The sequence below is a fragment of the Haliaeetus albicilla genome, chromosome 13, assembly GCF_947461875.1.
Source record: "Haliaeetus albicilla chromosome 13, bHalAlb1.1, whole genome shotgun sequence".
Classification (NCBI taxonomy): Eukaryota; Metazoa; Chordata; class Aves; order Accipitriformes; family Accipitridae; genus Haliaeetus; species Haliaeetus albicilla.
Genome location: NC_091495.1, coordinates 17,762,107 through 17,776,652, shown reverse-complemented (window position 1 = coordinate 17,776,652; position 14,546 = coordinate 17,762,107). Strand labels below are relative to the sequence as shown.

Here is a 14,546-nt window from a genome sequence, read left to right as displayed (position 1 = left end):
CCTTCATCTTGGTACACTGTAAAATGAACACCGCGTTTATAGAGCAAATGGTGACCTAATCACCACTACACCTAGTTGGGAAAAAATAGCTGAGGATACGTATTAGTTGCTGTGAGTTATCTTAAGATCACAGCAGGGCAATAACTCTTAAGCTTACTGATGATATACTAAAAAAACCAACCAACCAAATCCCAGTCAAATCCTGTAAACGGCCACAGCCCGGTTGTTCTCTCCATCACAATCCTGCTTTACAGCCCGTCTGCATTCTGGCCTGGGGTTTTCATTCACGTAGGTCACAGCTGGGATTTACGGACAGGCCTCAACAAGTAGGGGCTGGTGAGGTAGCCAGGCACAGGCAAGACACATTTGTAGAGACGCGTTTACTTCTCCTGTATCTTGTTGGAAACACCAATAAGTTGTCGAGATCTTTTTGGAAAACAGTCAGCTTGGTTCTACAAATAACAAATACTCAAGATTAAAACATAGGCTACTTAATGTTTGCTTAAAAGCAGATCACTATATGAATGCATACACAGCAGAATGATGAAGCATTTGTAACTTGGGGGATGGTTCAACATATTTGCATTAGGAATGAAAAACGCTAAGGAGCCATATTATCCTGGGTTTGTCCCACTTGAGAGCAGAAACAAAATAAGAAAGTCTTTTTTCCTCCTGCCCAGATCTTGTTCATAAAGCTGCAACAAGCCAGTATTAATCGCACACACACAGGCTAACATAAAGCATTTGTAAAGTTTCTGAATTTTTCAGACAATCTTTTTGGAGGCAACACCCTAAACATTCCCCTAATCAAAGAGAACAGCTGATTCCACATATTCACACACAGAGGAAGGGTCAAGACCAGGGTACCTCTTTGACTGAAGATCAGACATAAAAATTCAACTAAAGCAACTTTGCTTCTTGCCTGGCAAAACACTTGATGAGTTTCTATAGAATGGGATATTGAATATTTGCTGTGTCATGTACTGCAATGGACAGAGAATTATCATGGATATCTTACCCAACTTCAAACTCTTTGTAATAATAGTCAGGTAAATTAAATTACAAGTCTAACTGTTTTAAGACCTAAATATGCCCATTTAATCAGAATTTATTATGGTAGATTTTGTTTCAGCGAAATTTTCTAGACCTAAATAAAGTGACAGAGAAAAGAACTGAAATCATAATTAGATTTGAGATCAAGAAGTAAAGAGCATAATTAAATGAGAGTTACTTTGGAACATTAGTTATTTATCAGCCAATTGGCCTACTCCACTTCCTTAATCTACTTCCCAAATGCAGACTAAAATACAGTTTCCCATTTTACGCACTTCAGAAATAGTCTCCATGAAAAGTAGCCTTATAAATTTAAGAAAGCAGTTATTTTTTCTTCTATAAGCAGTCAAGGTTTTATCCTCAGCAGATAACTACTTTATGATATTGTGTTTTAAGTAAATGAAGCGCAAGAATGATAAATGAGAAAAAAATTGCCAGCTGCATAACAACCATACTTGCACTTTCGCTTAATTTAAGAGAAGGGTTCTGTCAACCTTGTACCAGCTACTAGGAGTAAAAGTATTTATAACCACTAATGTATACATGACACTATGAATATTGGAGTAATTAACAGAATAGCATTTCACAAATAGCTTTAGAGTAATAAAACCATTCCATATATCCAAATTATTCCTAAATACAACCTGCCTTTGTACTGCTCATTTCCTTATGTTAATGTTTATCCTAATTCTCAGTTTTATAAAGGTTATCCATTACAAAAAATAATAGCAAAAACATTCAATACTTGAAGAGTTCTGTCCTCACCACGCCTAACAGCAGCTCCTACTTGGAACCTGAAAACAAAAATACTTAATATTTATGAATCCACCATAATAAAAAACATTATAGACAGGCAGAGAGACCCATTTTTGATACTCATGATGGGTCTCCTAAATTAGTAGCATAATACCAAAAGTCCTATTAGCAGAATACCTCCCAAGATGTTCCCAATGACCCACACAGGATAAATATGACAGAAGATGACTGACATCAGAAGGTGAAGTGAAAAGGACATGTCACAGAAAGGTGCTGTATACTAAGGGCTGTTATATTTTTAACTTGCTCTTGGGCTAAGTGCTAAACACCAGCAGAGCGAGCCCTTGCGGCACCCCTGCAAAGCACAAATCCTTGGAAGCGCAGGTAACTTTGGGAGGACGGTACACACCCGGAAGCACTTGCATTGCACACCGCTCCCACAGCGAAAGCCATTCAGCCCTCATCAAGCTCAAACACTTGGGCTGTAGAGAGGTGAAGCCACAGCAGTTGAGCAGAAGTCAAGCTTTCCCAAGTAAGCCAGAACACCAAGTCAGAGCTCAGCCCAACCTCTGCTACCTGCCATTGCAGGCAAAGGGAGACATCGAGGCAAGCGTGCAGCCGGTCATTCCTCATTCATGTGCCCTTGGGCCACCCTCCAGTAGAAAAGCCCTTTCCACACCTGTATAAATACAGAAAGGGCAGTGAATGCAGAAACCAGAAGGGGCAAAACCAAAGTACAATGAGTACGAGTGGCCAGAGTCATTCAAGAAGACCTGCAAGCTATGAAGTCCCAGCATTTTTGGTGCTGAAATGTAAGTCCAAGCTGCTTAATGTTAATGTACCATAAACACGTGCTGAACAGCCAATTTTGACAAATTGTTCATCATGAATTCAGGAGATTACATTTCCTTTTGATAACTCCAAATAAGAAAAATTGATGTCAACATAGAAGCAAACAGGGGTAAATTAAATACATGGGCTATGCGTGGGGGAGATGTTGAGCAGTAACAAAACTTGAACAATTTTTTTATGAAGTCAAGTAATCTATGCAATAGTCTGCAAAGGAAAGTGTTCAAAGCTCCATCAGCTGAAGTACACAAAGTGAGGTTTACAAGAATGTAAGAAACAACCTGCATTGGCAAGTAGATGGACAAGATCATCTAATTCACCACTGTCACAGAACAACAGGCAAGAGGCAGTACACCTGACAATAGTGACATACCTTAAAACAGAAAGCATACTGGGTAGAACAAAACTGAGACTGTACATTTCCTGAAATCTGCAGTTTAACACCTTGGCAGATCCAAATGCTCACATTTCCCGGCATCCGAATTATATCCATTAAGAGCAAGCAACTACCTGAGCTCTGGAGAGCAGTGCCGTCGGGACCGTTTCCTCATCCTGAAGAGGATCGGCCAAGAGTGACCTCAGCTTGGCAGAATCACTCTCCTGAAGTAGAGGTCAGTGAAAACTGAGGCACAAAGTGTCTCTTTAGAGGGGCTCAACATCTAATAAAGCCCACAGTGAAAGGGTAATTGAAAGCAGTCAGTTACCTAGTCAATAACTGGGAGGAAACCCGTTTGTTTACTACCTGGACCAGAAGAAGTTAAACAGATTTATATAACGTTACATCTTTAGGGTCACAAAACAGTACTGTATAATTACACAGAGCTGCAAAATTGGTTTATTTTTCATACAACTGGAAAACAAACACAAAAATCCCCAAACAACACAATTGAAATGGTGAAGCCAAATGATGCATCCTACTCAGTGGTACCTGATTTATCCTGAGCCTGGTTTCAAACCTTTCTCAAACATACGCTGTTGTCCATCCAGAACAGTCCATTTAACACACCATGCATTCCTAATAAAATAACTATATCCCTCAAATAATTAAAAAATACATGATGACTAAATAATTATAAAACACACCAAGATATTCTACAAGACTGCCCTGATTCAATTGGGACCTATCTACTAATTGTCATTATACTGCACAATGACCACAGATATTTTTTCCTTAGCTTTTATTATTTTGCTAAAATGTGTTTTATCCTTTTACTCCTCCTTTTCCCAGGTTCTAATTACTGGCATTCCAGGAAACATCAGACTTCATATTTAAGACTGTGTAGATAATAATAATTATTTTTTTTAATTAAGTTAAAGTAATAATCATACAGATCTCAACTCAGAATCTTGGACTAACTTTAAATGCAGGAGACCAGCCTACTGAAAGTGTTAGAACATGTGTTCCAAAGGAAGCAACTGCATTTTTCTATTGACAGGCACAGCTTTAAACGAGAACCTGAGGATGCTCTTCAACTTTAAATGGACCATTAAAAGAATCAAAGATTATCTTCCATAGAGCATCTATTTAACAGTAAGAGAACTGCTCCTCTAAACATATGTTCCCGAGCTGCCTGCAAATCTCATAAACCAGACTACCCCCACCACCTTTTCTCCCTGAAATTGATTTTTTAAATGCTATTAGCGAGTCAGGTTAGAGTTCCTAGCTGCATATCTGGATAGAGATCAACCCAATAATACAACTGTTGAACTCCAAGCAATTAATCTATTCTATAATAGTATTGGAAAATTTTATTTAAAAATCTTGCTTCAGTAGGCTACATAGGGTATGTCCCCAGTAGGGACGTACATATGTGCACAGAGAGAGAGGCACAAGCAAGCTACCTTAAATCCTTCATCTGACACTTTCCCAGTTCTTCCACAAACATTAATTTACACAACCACCCCATGAACCAGATAACAATTAGCCTACTTCTGAGAGAGACAGAAAATTGTCACTGGAATATCACTAGATTTACGTAAAATCAGTGACAGTGTCGGGATTAGCGTTCAAACTTTAGTCCTGTGAAGTTTCTATGTTGTATCTGAAGAGTATTTACACAAAACACTTCAGCATGCTGTCCTGCAAGATTAGACAGTGCTCAATCCCTCACTGTGTTTGAAAATAAGAGGTTAAAACTGAAGAGATTAAGGGTGCCTCATTAAAAAGAGGTGATACAATGGATGCAGTGTATCTTCAATAGGTACACTATTTCATTCTTCTCATTCCTATAAACTGCTATAACACATTTTTATAACTACATCGTACTGCACTATAATTTTTTACTCTCTTGCCCAACACAAGATGACACAAAACATACCCATATTTTATACCCTGCACAGAAGACTGATACCTAGAACAAAATACACTTGAAGTAATTGTGTAACCTTAATATATTAGCGTTTGATAAACTGAGGCTAGTTACATGGAAAATGTATAGTTTATACTATTACAATACTTCCCCTATTACATAGTCATAGGGTGACTCAATAAAAAAGGAGCTATTATACAAACCAAAACCCAGTGTTTAAAGTTTAGTGCATCATCAACTGGAAAGTACACATGACAAATAACAAGATAAAATTCTTAGTCTGCAAATCACATCATTTATGAACACAATCTATAGTCAGAAGAGCAACCTGAGCCAATAATAGACTCAGGCTTGTAACTGCCTGCTGTACAAAACAGACTGAATAAATACCCTGTTATGAAACTTTGTGGACCTTCATTCACTTGCTTAGCCTTCACCATGTCAGCACCCTCATTCATCCACAGGATTTGTTGATAGGCTCGCAGCCACGGCTAGACTCTTCTTAATCTCTACCTGTAACTTCTGTGTTAGGGATCATGAGTTTTATTTTGACGTTCAACTTCAAGAACCAACAGGAAAATATACTCTTTGATGCAACTACAACAAACCAATAAGTTACTTTTATTCCCTTTGCAAGGTTCGTTATGGCAACATGGAAACGTCTGGCTTTACGTCCTCCGCAAACAGCAGCGCCCAAGTGAGGCGCTCCTTGAGCTCGCGGCCATCGAGGAAAACTCGCTGACAGCTGAGGAACTTCGCGAGCCACACGAGATGCGAGTCCCCGCATAACGCGGCCAGCTCCTTGGGCTGGAACGTGGATGGGTCGAAACCTAAGTAGTTTTATACAGTTCGTAAGCGTTTACACGGCCTGTCAGTTACATCCACACGACTTGAATTGTGAAACCCTTTTTGCTAAGGGTGCTACCTTTAAAACACCCATCCTCAACTGAAAAATAACTTCTTAATAACTAAGCGCTAGCGGATACTAAGTGAACAAGCCGTGCCACAACGTGCATTAAAGTCATCCCACAGGAGTGGCGGACCCGCACGGGCAGGCTGGCCGGCCGGGGGGACCAGCCACCCGCGCCCGCCAGGTGCACCTGCCCGCCCGCCCGTAGCCCCCGCCGGCCACAGCCGGGGCCGAGCGGCCGCCTTCCCTCCAGGTGGCGGCGGCCGCTCGGGACGCGTCGCCGGGGCTGGGGTCGCTTCCCGCGGCGGCGGCTCCCAGGGCGCTGCTCGCCACCCGGAGGGGGCAACTCCCCGGGCAGGCGCTCCCGGCTCGGCGCGGACGGGCGCCGCTCTTCCCACGGCGGAGGAGGCCGGCGCTGCCCCCCCCGCCCCCGCGCCAGCCCCAGCCGGGGCTGGGCAAACTAACTCCCGCTGCAGCCGCTGCGGGTCCCTGCAAAGGCTCCGGAACCCTCGCAAAGGAGCCGCGGCGGCGGGAGGGGAGGCCGCGCCGTCCCGCCGGCAGTGCCACCCTCGGCCCCTGCCCGCGGGGAGTCCCGTCGCGGCCCCACGCGGGACGGCGCTGCCTCGGGGGAAGGGGGGAGCCGGAGGAGGAGGACGAAGCGACCCGAGCAGCCCGGAGTCTCGCCCGCGGCCCCCCTCACCTTTTCTTCTCCTTGTCAGCTGTCATCGCGGCGGCAGCTACCGGCTCCTGCGCCGCCTCTCGGGCCGGGGCGGGCTCAGCACCTGCCCGGCGGGACGCGGGAGCTCCGCGGGCGGCGACGGGCGGGCGGGCGGGGTCCGGTTCGGCCAGGTCGCCCCCGAGGCGGGCGTACAGTCTCAGGACACTGCCGAGGATTGTACGGCCCGCCCGGGGGAGAAGGCGGCGGCGGCTGCGGGGCAGGAGCGGCGCGGCGGCGGGCTGTGCGGCTGGGCACCGCCCGCAGAAAGTTCTCACTTTAAGCCTCGGGCCGCCGCCGGCCGCGGGGGCAGGGCCGGCCCCTCCGCCCCGGCCCCGGCCCCGGCCCGGCCCGGCCCCGCGCCGCCGCCGCGCCCGCCAATGGGGGGCCGGCGGGGCGCCGCCGCCGCGCCCCGGCCTCCCCGCCCCCGGCACCGGCACCGGCCTCGGCCCGGCCGGAGGAGCCGCGGGGGGTCAGCGGCGCCGTCCCTGCCCCACTAGCACCGCTCCGGCTGCGGAGGGGCAGCCGCCCGCGGGCACCGGGACGCCTTTCCTCCCGCCACCGTTTTATTTCTTTTCGGTGGTTTTCTCCATTTCTTTCTCCCCCCCCCCCCCCCCCCCCCCAAGGCGTTTTACCCCAGTAGCTCCTAGCGCGCCCCGCCGGTGCGGTCGCAGGGGCGGGGGGCGGCGCGGCACCTGCCCCGCGGCCGCGGAGCAGCCGCGGTGCTGCGCGGGCCGCGGCGGCCCCGGCGCCCCTCCGACACAGGTCCCTGCTTAGCAGGGGGAGCGGCCCTGCCTTCGCCCCTTGGGGCGCCCCATTCGGCCCGAAGCGGGGGGCTGTTTAAAAAAAATAAGAGAAAAAAAAAAAAAAGTACGACTGGCACTCACAGGAACGACCGCGCGAGCTTTGGGCCGACGCGCTGGAGCTCTCCGCCATGTGCGGCATCACCCTGCCCCAGCCCCGCGGGGTTCAGTACTGCTCACGCACAGAGGGGAGGGAGGGGGACAGCGGTCGGGGTTAGAGGGATACTCAAAGGACCGTGGGGATACACACACACACGGATGGGACTTCCTTCCTCTCCCTGGTTTTTCAATTTCACATTCTATGTGATACTACATCTTTCAACTCACGCATTTTTAAAACTCGTGGTTGTCGACACAGAATGAAGTATGGCTGTTGTAAGAAGTGCCAAAGCTCATCTCATGCTAGCACCTGCCATGGTTTGCTGCAGTTAAGATCAATGTAAATAGTAAAAAAAAAAAAAAAAAAAGAATGCTCACTTTGATTTTTATCTATTTTACACCAAGGCAACTAACCTTGCTAGATGAGGGATGACGAGAATTTTTCTGAGATTGTCTTTCATCACCGTAGAAACTACAGTCTTATCCTCCTGTTCTCTAAGGCTTACCTCAGATTTTTACATCTCAAACCAAAATAGACACCTTTGCATTAAACTGCACCAGGTTTTCTGTACTTCTGGAAAATGGAAGTACTGCAGGCAAAGTGAGCCAAACTAGATTTATTTCTTCGTTATTCAAATTTGAGCAATTTCCCTATGCCATATCATAGGCTGCTTTGTGTACAATGGGTGAGAGTTTGTGGGGGTTTTTTTTCTTTTATACAGTATGAATGTTTAAAGAACGCATTTGGGTTTAAATTTGCATATTCTGCTCTGAAGCCTGAAAAGAGCTACACATGCTTACACAGCAGCAGCCTAATTATGTGGTAACAGTTGGGGGTTTTTTCTTGTTATACAAGAGAACCTAAACAAAAGAAACCCACAAATATTTAAAACCTAAGTAAACTTAGTCAAACAGAATTTGTGTATGCAGGACTAAATTTAACCTTCTGGGAATAAGAGAATGCAGTAGGATCAAAGAGCCAAGTCATTCATTTCCTAGATTAAATAGACTTCTTCGTCCTTCATTGATCTCTGCTGATGTCAATGCTCCTTGCTGTATCTTAAAGCACTTCACTTGGATAAACAACTTGCCTTCAAAAATCAGACAAGAAAAGCATTCAGATCAGCTAAACCTAAACCACTCAGAAGATTTCAAATATTTCACGTCTAGCCCATTGGCCTAACTCGTTGTCTCTGCCTACATGGGTACAGCGTAGTTGATTAACAGTCTAAATCTCTTGCTCTCTTGACCAGCGAGGCCCAAAGGTGCCTTGACACCAGAAGAATTCACATCTAAGCACCACTGAAGAACCACTACCTGTCCTCCTCTGTGGAGACAGACTGGTGGGCTTCAACACGGGTCAACTCCCAGCAAAACCAGAAGCTTGCTGCTGCATCAGGAAGGTAAAGCGAGTAAGACCGAGTGATTCTTACAGCTCCCTGACAACTTCAGTTCCTGAAGTTGTCTATACTATTATTTCTAGTAACTGAGCTCCCCATCTTGACCATGAGGAAAACAAATGGCCTGTCTTCTGGAGCTTACTGTAGTTGTCAATTCCCTTTCTTTCCCATGACTATCCAGGGAGAGAAAGATCAAATACATCTTTAATAGCACTGTCATTCTACCTGACACATTCTGCGACAGTAAGGGGCCACACAGCACCTACAGGGACGCAGAAAGTTTTCTCCTTGCTGGAGAACAGTAGAGAGAATCACGTAATTTTATTGTCAAATGCACCTCATTACTGCTTTGATCTCCTTTATGGTCAGTCAATATTTATTAACAGCAGTAACCACCCTGAGGTGGACTTTCTCTAATCTTAGACTACTCAGAAGCTTCAATGGGAGCCACACCACGAATGCATTTAATCTACAAACGTGCATTATTTAATCTGCAGGAGACGACAGCTACCGGAAAGCCCAGAAAAACCTCAAACTGACAGTAAGCACAGTTTGTCCTCTCAATTACTGTATTACATTGTAAGGGCTCTTTCTGTTTCCTATTCCCATGTTACTTCCTACATTTTATCTTGCATTTGCTACATTTTACACTTAAATTAGTAGGTACAACTCAGAGAAAAGCTCATGGAACGGGAAAAAGTACTCGGGAAACTTCATGAGCTTACCTTAGCAGGGGTTAGCTTCTGGTCCTGTCCCCCCACCAAGGTTTCCAGGAGAATCAACATAGCAGATGGGGCTTCCTTACTCTTTGTGGTCAGAGAAAATACAAGCAGTTATGTCATCCACTCTGTTCTGGAAATTATAGGAGATGACCCACATTGCTCCTATGTGAATTATTCTAGAGATGCTATAGGAAGAGAAAGGTTTTGATCTCCTAAAAGCAACATTCAGGTGAGGTATTGGAAAGAGTCATTAACATCTGCTGGGATAGCAGATGGGTTCTTGAAGGGTCCTTCAAGTCTACCAGGGACCAGTTTATGTTAACTGCATTTGGACTAGGCTCTAGGGAAAAAACAAACAGAAGACTTACAAAAATAAAACGATGGCATGAGAGCAATTTTCACAACCCACCCTCAAGTTTAAACAAGATTGAGAAATTAGGTAATCTGCACATGGTAGTGACTGGGCCCCTGGTGCTCAGCTCACCCTTCTGGTGTTCCCAGAACACCCCATCACACAGACAAGATGCAGGCAAGCTCCTAATTACTGCCATCTAGTTTGAAACACAGTACTGATTTAGGACCAGTCATGCTACATTGTTTTTTCTCAGGATATGCATTTGTATGTAATCAACCATCCAAAATCAGCACTTGCACCAGTTTGAATGCGCATTAGCTATCATGAGTGAAGTAAAAGCAGTTCTAGTACTCTGTTTTACATATGCATGCTACTGGCCCCTGTATCGACTGAAGAGTATTGGCAAAACATACAGAAGTTCAACACTGCTTAGCAATTAATGCTGTAGAGTAGTCAGAAGAAAACATGGATACTCTATCCCTTGCAGGGGAGGCATTATTATTAAAATCAAAAGCAGCTAATAAAAATAGATTGTTGAGACGACAAAGTGTTTCAGATTGATTAATAATCCCTGTTTGGTTTCCTTCTTTTTCTGGCTCCTCAGTACTGCAAGAAAGTATAACAGCAGTAAGTTGATGCTTGTATGACATTATGGGAAAGGGAAGAAAGGAGAGCCCTGTTATTGCAACACAGCTGATCCTTTGAAGGAAAGAGGATTCTTCACTTACTCATACCAGAGTAAGTTACAGCCAAAGAACGTTTATTACACATGATAGCAAACAAGACAGAAAAATATCAAACTTTGAGTTAATTTGTTAGCAGGGGAAAAGTGATATTTGTAAGCTAGATAAAACACAAAAGGTCCATGGGAGAAAGAGGGGACTACTCAGATGGAGATATTAAAAAAATGCCTGAACCGTGGTGCAAAAAAAAAAAAAAAAAAAAAGTACCCTTCCTTGTACAACCAGTCACACTCACTCACACCTCCTTTCATAATTACAGATGTGCCCTTATGCCTTAGTATAGATGTACCTTCTGCAAAATCGGTAGCTGTGCCCTTTGTCCACAGTGGCACCAACCACTTGCCAGGGTAGGAAACAGCACCTCAGCTAGCACACCTGTGGAGTCTTTAGGATTCCTTTGCCTCTTGCTACAGTTTCATGCTAGAGAGAATTCTTATATGAGAACATATATTAAGACACACATATTGCTCTTACATAAGAACAGATATGAAGAACAACTTATAACAGCACTCCTCATTGCCCTAGGCAGAAAGCAATACACGCTCTATAGGCAATAGTGGACCAGCCAGTTTAAAATGTAATTTTGAGGGAATACATTAAGATGTCTTTGAGAGCTTCCAAATACTGATTGCACACCTTCAAGCAAGGCTCACAGATAAGCTCCAGTGTTTTGAGGCATTGATTACTTACAGACACATTCCAGACGTTTCAGTCATCACACTCCCATGAAAATAAGACATGATGGCCAAAATGTTGGGAATGTACCTGTAAATATTAAAAGGCTTAAAATTACCCAGCTTATCTTTCAGCCTTTTTCAAAAGGACATACTGAGGATGTCTTTGGCCTACCCCAAGGAGAGGATAAAACAAAGAAAGTGTAATTAACATAGCAATGTGTTGCAATAGAATCAGTTCAGAAAGACAACCGACGATGAGTAAGTACACAGAAACACTCCCGTCATGATACTGGAAACTATAATTCTGAAATTTTGGGAAAGCTCAACCAAGAAACCAGGGAGAAAACAGATGCAATCCAGCTTGTTAAATGATGGCTTTCATTTTGGGTTTTCCCCTTGACCTTCAATAGCTTATTATTTAGAAATACTATGTTTCACAGTTACTTTCGTTTTTTATTGGCCTGTGGAGACTAAACGCTGAACACGTTTGCTAAGCAGGACCCCGATTCATCACCTAGAATGCAAAAAACTGTTGGGCAGTCAGGGCAACCACTCAGAAGCTTAAAGACTTAGAGCGCACGTGAGACTCCGTCATATTTTAAAAACTACTAAAGAGGCATAAGCTTAATATAGGAATATAGTATGTTACTGTATGCTTTTTGGTATATAATGCAATAATAGTCCAATTTAATGAAAATTAAGTATGAAGCAGATATGGCCTTCACCTAATTTTCAGAAATTCTTTTGCAATGTTTCTGGAAGGTAGGCACCATACAGATATAATATTAAGTATTACCTCCCATTCTATTTTAACCTGTTTACTTCACCCTCCATATTACCTGCACTAGCTGTCAGTGCTAGCATCAGGCAGAAGAGGCCTGCAGCCTCTTCCTACTCCCTGACAGTAGCTCTGAGAAGGAAACATGGGCGCAAGATCACCAGAGGTGTGTTTTACTCAAAGCCAGCAAAAACAGCATTTAGGAGATGGGAAGGGAAACCTCCTTAAAAGCCAAGTTTTGTAGCTATGTTTTTAATACTCATTACCTCCTGTCCCCAAGAAACAGTTATCACAGAGGAGGAAGAGGAACAAAACAAAAAGAGCAAAAGAACTGTGTGCCAGATGAATGTTGGGAGAGATGGGAAGCTATGATTGAAGATTTTTGCAATACTGAAGCTGATATCAATGCCTAGTAGTTAACATTCAGTCACTCAACAAATATTTATTTAGAGACAGTGTAACATGCCCACTGCAGAACTTTGAGTTTTAAAGAGAGCCAAGAGATTTTATTTTTTTCCCTTCAATTTTAGGAATCTTAATACCAAGGGCAATACAGCTCTTAAATCTTTTAATCTCTGACAGTTACTTCTAGAGGCTTGCATGGCACATGGGTAATGCTCAAGCCTGTACTGACTCTCTGTATAGCAGCAAATTTCCCTCTAATATAATCCCAATGAAAACTCAGGTCAGAATGAAACTGAAGCAACTCTTTTCTGAATCCCAGCACTAAATGCTGATTTAACCCTAATCCAGGCAAATAGATTTGGGCTTTGTTTTTATTCACCCAAGACTAATTTACTTTAACGAAGATCTTGAAAAGTGTTTGTTTTAAAACAGTCATTCTTAAATTACTGATGTTTAAAAAAGTCACTGAATCCACTAACCCCATGGACACTTGTCACCTAAAGAAGGTGACAGATTATTGTAAAATTGCAAAAAAATCCTAAATTCTTCAGGCGCTGCAATACTAAATGCCAAATCCCTGCCAAAAATTGATGTTTTCTGGGAGCAGAACACTGTCATAAAAAGGTAAATTCCTTATCACTGCATCCTTTGAAAGAATCACACAGTATTACTGGAGCTCTCAGACTTCTAGATCTTTTTCTTTTGCCCTAAAGAAAGGCTAGTTTTTAGCAAGTGAGGTTCTTGTTAATTGAAATCCCACCCCAAAGGTACTGCTGTACAACTCCCAAATGTATGCTGGGTACTTTAACACCTTGATGGACCTGAAGCAATCATAGATACTCACAGTGGATAACCATAACCAAGTCTCCCTTAGCTCCTCTAAGTCAATGATGAAAACATAACTTCCATGAGAGTGTGACCTGGAGTGAGATCCTAACTCAGGTCTCGGAGACATCTGGAACAGCCTCCACCTGCCTAGCACACCCCCACTGCCCAGACAACCAAGCTGCTCATGAGTTGCCTCCTCAACGGCCATGAGATTGAGCAACCTGACTATTTAAAGTGCTGGTAAAGTTCACCTTTGTCCTGTTCACCCTGAAATTTGTTCTAATTTGGGGAACCACTCCAAGATCCATTTATCATGGGGCTTAACATTTGTTGCTGAAGTGGATCTGCTCCTGGAAATATTTATAGGCTCTTAAGTAGAGCTAACACGAGATATTGGTAACAGTAAAAGCGATTCACAGACAGACAGGGAGTTGGATAGTCGTCGCCCCTTTTTCCCCAAAGCCATCTCTGTGCTTTGTGTTTTTCTTCCACATTAATGTGCTGCATGCTTTGCGTGAGGCACCTGTTATCAATAATGAACTTGGCTATGCATAGTAAGGGATATTTCTCTTCATTACACTGTAATATATAATTTATGATAACATGTGACATTTCACTAAGAAAATAAGATAAAAAAAAAAAACACAAAAAAATCCAAAAACCAAAAGCAGGAGAAAACTGCAACTATTATATCCCAAGTCATTTATTTCTGCAGAGAAATAGATTTAATTTCATTACAAGTTGCTTTGTTAAAGCATTCCTTTACCATTCTCCAAACTCTTAACCCTTGGGTTTCAGTAGTCATAAGAATTAAAAGAAGGACCATTACAGCTTGCTGCAAATTAGCATTAATGATGAACCCAAAATAATTTAATCTGGTAGTAAGTTTGGTCACAACACATACATTCAAATAAGAGTTCATCATCCCATTTTTGCACGCTTAAAATTAATATTAAGCAGCAGCACCACTAACAAGGGTAGGTATTTATATTTCCACAAAGCCAAAGCTGGGGACTACATAAATACCCTTACATATTCACTGATTCCAAGTTACTCTTCATTTACATTGCTACAGCCAACCACAATCAGATTTCAAATATCTGAAAATCCCATTCAGTAACGTGGAATCTGACACACTATTATA

The 14,546-nt window shown here is 43.4% G+C and overlaps 1 protein-coding gene across 1 annotated transcript in view; it reads right to left on the bottom strand.

Annotated features, from left to right (window-relative positions):
• Positions 1–6,905, bottom strand: part of EPAS1 (endothelial PAS domain protein 1) — a 78,825-nt gene extending 71,920 nt beyond the window's left edge. The window contains exon 1 of the mRNA XM_069800309.1: positions 6,578–6,905. Coding sequence (XP_069656410.1) covers positions 6,578–6,603 — 26 coding nt within the window. The 5' untranslated portion in view covers positions 6,604–6,905. The remainder of the gene's footprint in view (positions 1–6,577) is intronic.
• Positions 6,906–14,546: the final 7,641 nt, after the last annotated feature.